Here is a 6374-nt window from a genome sequence, read left to right as displayed (position 1 = left end):
TGTGTGTGAGTGCGCACAGGTGTGCGCGTTGTGTTGTGCGCCGCCGTCGCAACGTCCCTAGTCGTAGTCGTAGTCTTCGTAGCGCGCTAGGGGTCCGGCGAGCGAGCACGACGGGCAAATCAGCTGACGGCCCGCAGTCGAGAACATGGCGGCCGCCTGGAGTAAGCTCCTCGAACAGCGACGGCCCGCCGTTGTTGCCGGCACCGTAGCCCTCATCTACGCCTGGTCCTACTTCAGGTTTCTCAGGAAGCAGAAGAGGTGAGCCCCCTGCCGAATGCCGCCGCACGCGAACTGCCGGGTAGCGCCGCGCTTATTATTATGGTTTGTGAGCTATTCGTGTATCGAGGCGTGCGCTCAAGCACGGGCTGGGGAGCAACCGTAACTTTCCTAGTTCCTCCGGCGAATCTTTTTTCCATCGGCGCGTGTCGACCGTGAGAAGATGACGGTCCCCGTGGAGGATCGAAAACAAAACGACTTGCCTTTTTCTGAGAGGAAGTAATCAACGTCGTGGTCGTGACATTCGTTACTCGAGGCCGGTCCGATAGGCGAAACTCACTTAACGGAACCAAGTGCCTTATCTCGATTACATGCGCGCGGCGTTTTATGGTTTGGAAAGGAGTGCCGATTACGGACGTTGATACCGTACGGGACATTCGTAGCTCGGCTAACTGGGTGACGCAATTATCCTGTCAAAGTGACATTACCGTCTATTTCTCCGTCCCTGTAGGAGTCGGGAACTTGCTGCAGCAGCGCTTGTTTTCGACAAGGTGAGTTTTGTTGCTTGACCGGCAAGGGCGCGGGCCTGGGGCCTGCGCCGACAGCTGTAGATCTCGGGGTTTTCTTAATCGGTCTCTTGTTTTTGGCCGCATCGCAGAAAGATGCCAAGAAGGAGAAAGCGCACGTGGACCGCGAATTCTTCAGGTGAGATGCCGACGAGCTCCTATTCACGATCAACAAGTTCATATGTTTGCGTTGTTGCTTCTTTCGCGCTGCAGACAGCTGGGCAGCCTGCTCAAAGTCGTCATACCTGGTGTCTTCACACCAGAGGTAAGGTCCTTGCATTTTTTTACAAACTAATACGAGTGTCACATGATTCACCTAGCTTCGGTCGCGATCGAGCGCAGCTGGGATCGAGTTCCTTTATCGTGATTGGCTCATTTGTGGAAGGTGCTGAAAGAAGCCAATCGCGTTCGAGAAACTCGATCACGATCGGGACTCGATCGCAATCGAAAGCAAGCGCGCGTTTAATCGCGCGTCAGACTGGAGAACATAATTGCCGTTGACAGCTAGCCAGATCATCGAACTGCGCAGCACAAGCGATGTTAAAGGGAAGATTTGTATGGCCTGGAATCCTAAACGGAGAATCACTTATAGGGAAATTTTCACGCATCACTTGCATTCTAACCTCGCGCATGGGAAAGCTTGGCAAATGCACCTGTTCTTGGCAGCATCCGCTGCTTTGATTGCCAGTAGTTGCCAGTTTTCCTCAAAAAGGCTGCCTATTGAAATTCGTTACTACTAGTATGCCACTTTGCCATGTAATATTGCGTGATCACTCCGCGGCAAATGCTTGATAACCGATTGCCTTGGTGCAATATATGTGTAGCAGTTCCCTCATTTGCTATTAGTATTGATATGTCAGTAGCGCACTTAGTTAATACCTTATTAGATGCTGTCGCCATTATCAAGGTTGATTAGAATCGAGTGCAATCAAAACAATACCCGTATGTGTTTTACACATGGTATTGGAGCACTGCCAAGAGATGTGGCCAGCATTTCTGCTTTCCAGGGCAAAGTTCCTGCAGCCCCTTTTAATGTTACGGCAGCTTGTGTTGTTCAGTGGCACAAAAAGAAAAATTCAGATTCTTAAAAGCTGTTCACGTTATGGATTATGATGAGGTTTACGTTATGCGTTCATTCTCGTTGCGCGTGTTGTTCACACAACTTTCAACTAGTTTAATATTACAATTTACAAAGTTTAATTCGTTTATTTATTTATCTGAGCTTAAGCGGGACCGTAGAGTGTCTTACAGCAGCCCCACTTTGTCACACGTGTCATGGAAGTTACGTTAATTACAGACTAAGTGGATGATTAACTTTGCATCCCTGTTTTGAGGAAACAGGTGGGCTTGCATTCTTTCTATCGCTGTTCCCAAGGGCAACGTGGGTTCATCCACGTAGACGTCAGCTTGTTACGAGAAGTGGCCTGGGATTGTCCCGTCATGTCTCGACTTGGAATGCCCACGTTAGACCAGACGGCCGAGGGTATAGAGACGTGGCAATGTGCCAAATGTAATTCTGATCCTTTCCAGTCGTGGGCAGAAGGAAGTACTGCCCCGTAATGTGCGCTGGCATTTAATTATCTTGGTCATTGGTCTCTCATGCTTGTGAAACAGTCACAAAAGAAAGAAATAGCCTTGCCTGGTGTCACTTGTGCGCGCTGAAACTTTAGTGTCATCACACTTTTCGCATGCTCAGGATCACGAGAAGTGCACAGCTGCAAAACAGGCGAATAGTTTTCACAAATGGCATGAGAAAAGACATAGATGAGCAAGGAAACGATGAGCACTTGCTTATTCGTGTCTTCTTTTTCGCACCATTTATGAATTAAAGAGGTATACACACCAGCTTGGGTTCGATGAAGAATTTTTACTTATTCATACTTGCAAGAATTAGAAAATGTGCCCTGTGTGAAACACTCAACTTATCTACGATAAGCCGTTTCTCTTCTCGTTCCGAAGCTTCTGCGTAGGGCTGCAATCTCAACAATCGGCAAGTGTGCAAAATTACTTTGACTGAAGGTTCTATTGCAACATTTATATGACCTAGTCAACATAGGTGGCGATAAACATGCATTGCTTACACATGCCAGGCTAACTAGAGATAAACATGATTTGACTGAAGCATTCGTTGATATTATTTCTTTCCACATGCAATGCGAGACTGGAATCATTTTGCCAGAGGAGCTCTGAACTGTACATCCATGTATTATATACCAAAAATTGTTCAATATTATTTTTTGTTTCTAACCTAGCAGTGGCAGCCTGTCTTCTACCACCAACTATTCTATTCTTTTTTAAGTTATTTTTCTAGATACTTATTTTCTGCGTTGATTCCTTAATCCTACACTGCCCGCAGTCAAACTGAGGCTAGCATTGTGGGTAAATAAATAAATAGATTGCACATTGATGTGTTGGCTGATCTGTTGTGCGCCTCCCAGTTTGGCTACATGCTGTTGGTGGCCAGCTCGCTCATTGGCCGGACAGCTGTGCGACATCTGGCTCATCCGCAATGGCACCATCATCGAACGAGCCATCATCTCGCGGAACGTGTCGCTCTTCAAGGACACCCTGCAGGCGTTCATCTTCACCATGCCCATGGTGGGTGCAACACTCTTCCTCCTCACCTCATCTTTCGCGCACACTTCAGAAAAAGGAAAAAAGAAAAAACGGTAGACCCTTGTTGCACGGAACGTCTATGGAACTGTAGAATGTGTTCCAGTTGACAAGAGTTCCAGTTGATGAAAAAGATGTGCAGAAATGTAGCACCTGCGGCACTACCTGTCATGCAATCTCTTAGCATCATTAGGTATGTTAAGCATAAGAAAACGAATGTATCAGCTAGTTTGTTCCATGGTAATGGGTGCAATGGATGGATATTGAATGAACTAAGGTTTGCTAGCATCTGTTTTAACATGATCTGGGGTGGGATAACGCGCAGTTAAGCATGTGGCATCTTTGTCACTGTTTGTTAGAGATGGCAATCTAGATAGATGAGTAGGTGTCGCAAAAAGTATATTTTAGGTTGCATCTGTTTCGGGAAAGTGCTTTAGAGCTTGCTGTGGTAGTTCTGTTCACAGAGAGTTGCAAAAGTTTCATTTACGATGAATCGAAGTTTTTTGCATTACCCAAATACAAAACCAACCAATCAGAGGGCTGTTCTGGTCAAATGAATTCTATTTACCGAGGTTCTACTGTTGGGTCAGTGTGTTTCTATCGACGTTCCATTGCCGTTGATGAGGTCCCGGTGATATCGTAAGCAAGGAAAACAAGCCAACTGGGCACTTTTGCTGCCTAGTGAGCTTGATGTGCATGCCAGAATACTTTTAATGGAAAGTAGCAAGTATTTGTTATTGATCTTACTGTCAGCTGGCCAAAAAAATGGTGGGCAGTTTGCATTAAGTCGTGCAAGGCTTGGCACAGCGAAGCACGGACCCGTCGCCGCTCTTACTCTCCTGTCGAGCTACATACACGTCTAGCATTGAGATGCATGGCTTCCTCCTTGGGAGTATGCAGGCAGGCTATGCACTATAGAGCGGAGGTTGTGTGCGATGTCTCCGTCGACGGGCGTGTTTTAGCTACTGCGCATGCACAGCTTGACCAAGTGGTGCGGTATCTGGTCACTGGATGACATGATGCTTGCTTCCTCTTTCTTTTTTTTTCTTTCTCTTTCTTTGTTGATCTTCTCTCTTGATCTCTTGCTTTTTTTTCTCATTCTTTCTGTGCTAAGTTTTACTCTCCCCCCTCCTCCTCACCATCAGATCTCTTCTCCTCACTCTCAGTTCCCTTTCCCACCCTCTTGCTACACTATGCTATACAAGGCTATGCTATGCTCTGCTAGTGTGCCTGGATAGCCGAGTCATTAGGCCGCTCACCTTTGTATCGAGGTTAGGCGGGTTCGAATCCCGCCTCGTGAAGAATTTCTTTTTCGGCAAGAATTTTTCTCTTTCTCCTTCTTTATATCTTTCTTTGTTTGTTTCTCTCTCTCTCTCTTTCTTTCTTTCTTTCTTTCTTTCTCTCTCTCTCTGTGCTCATTCTTGGGCAGCCGCGCAGTGGTACATTTGCTCAACAGCTTTGCTGTTAAGATCCTGCTGTTGTTGTTGTAGTGGACCCTGGCTAGTATCGGGTGGTATTCATTGCAGTATTCATTGCAATGTCCCTTGGTATTCATAAACGGTTATGGAGTGTTTTATTGCTTGTGTTTATGTGTAATAGGGGGAGCATGCCACTAAACATTACTAATGTGTTTTTGCTTGTGCAGTTGCTTGTACCGCACAAAACCTGACACAAAGTACATCCTTTTTTTTGTGTGTGTGTTTTATATAATTTTTACGTTTGCTTTTGTTTCTATCAAGCTTGGGCCCTGTTCAAAGAACTGCCCATTAAGGCTTACTTTTCTAAACGCTGATGTGTACACACGTGACGCTTGTTGTGTGAAGTGCAACTGCAAATTTACGCAAGATTAAGGAGAGATACCCGCAAACCGTTATCGGAACACTGGTCTTGACTTGTGTTGTTTTACACATACCTGTGTCCAAATCTGTGACTGATTTGTATCTTTCTTTTCTTTTTTTTTTAAAGCTTTCCATGGTCAACAACCTCCTTAAGGTAAGACAACTTCAGAGGTTATTTCCATGCCACGTCTGAACAGAAATAAAAACGAAGAGAATGCATGAAACCTTTGCTGTTCTGTTTATCGTATACAGGCGCCTGTGTGACTTTGTGCATGGTCAAATAGTGTAAAATCATTGGTGACAACCACTGCATTTATAGGGGCCCTGCAACACTTTTTCAGCATGGTCAGAAAATGCTGCCGATCGGTAGTCGAGGCTCCTGAGTACATGCGAGCCAAACATTATAGCGCAGTGTGCTGCCTGGAATTTACAATTAATTCTCAAAGTCAGCTAGGAATCGTTCCCTCTTCTTTCTACAAATGATGCCACATACCCAAATTCATGGCCACTGGCTGATTTGGGCATCGTGAGCTGCAAATTATCGTGGCCGCCGCGGGAGGCCTCCACGTGCCCGCGCTCGTGATCACACTGAAAGTAAGCCGCACCTTCCAAGAAAAAAAAAGTGCTTAAAGTCATGACATGTGCGTGACGTAACTTCTTTCCCCCGTGCCGTCCCTCCCTACTTAGCTTCCAGTGCGCTCATCGAGATGAGAGAAGAGAGAAAGCAGTTACAGTGTGCGACAAATCTCTGTATCTCCGCTCGTACTTGACTGTTTCTAAAAAATTTTGCGGCGGTCGATTCGTGAGGCAGTAAGCTCTTTCAATGAAATCATTTGATGGTTACTTGGAAAAGTGTTGCAGGGCCCCTTCAAGGTGTCTCAAACACATCTTGAGGCACTTCTAGTGATTGGGCCCTTGCTGCAAACTGTAATATGTGCAGAGCACTTTAGCAGAAAGGGTTGAGAGGTACTAAACATTCTTTGTTTGCACACAAGACTAGTATGTTATCATTCAGTGGGCTCCCTTTTCGATTTTTATAGCAATTTTTTTTACATATATTTCAAGTAGCTTGGTGGGGGCCTTCCTACTATGCTGGACAGCATGTTGTCTGATTATCTCGCATCTCTTGTCCCCGTGAGAT

The 6374-nt window shown here is 45.8% G+C and overlaps 1 protein-coding gene across 1 annotated transcript in view; it reads left to right on the top strand.

Annotated features, from left to right (window-relative positions):
- Positions 1-6: 6 nt before the first annotated feature.
- Positions 7-6374, top strand: part of LOC119405948 (ATP-binding cassette sub-family D member 3-like) — a 31845-nt gene continuing 25477 nt past the window's right edge. The window contains 7 exon segments of the mRNA XM_037672772.2: positions 7-258; positions 728-767; positions 875-921; positions 996-1047; positions 3221-3265; positions 3267-3380; positions 5361-5387. Coding sequence (XP_037528700.1) covers positions 146-258; positions 728-767; positions 875-921; positions 996-1047; positions 3221-3265; positions 3267-3380; positions 5361-5387 — 438 coding nt within the window. The 5' untranslated portion in view covers positions 7-145.

This window comes from Rhipicephalus sanguineus, chromosome 9, assembly GCF_013339695.2.
Source record: "Rhipicephalus sanguineus isolate Rsan-2018 chromosome 9, BIME_Rsan_1.4, whole genome shotgun sequence".
Classification (NCBI taxonomy): Eukaryota; Metazoa; Arthropoda; class Arachnida; order Ixodida; family Ixodidae; genus Rhipicephalus; species Rhipicephalus sanguineus.
Note: the sequence above shows the minus strand (reverse complement) of the source record. Positions and strands in the feature narration are given on the sequence as shown.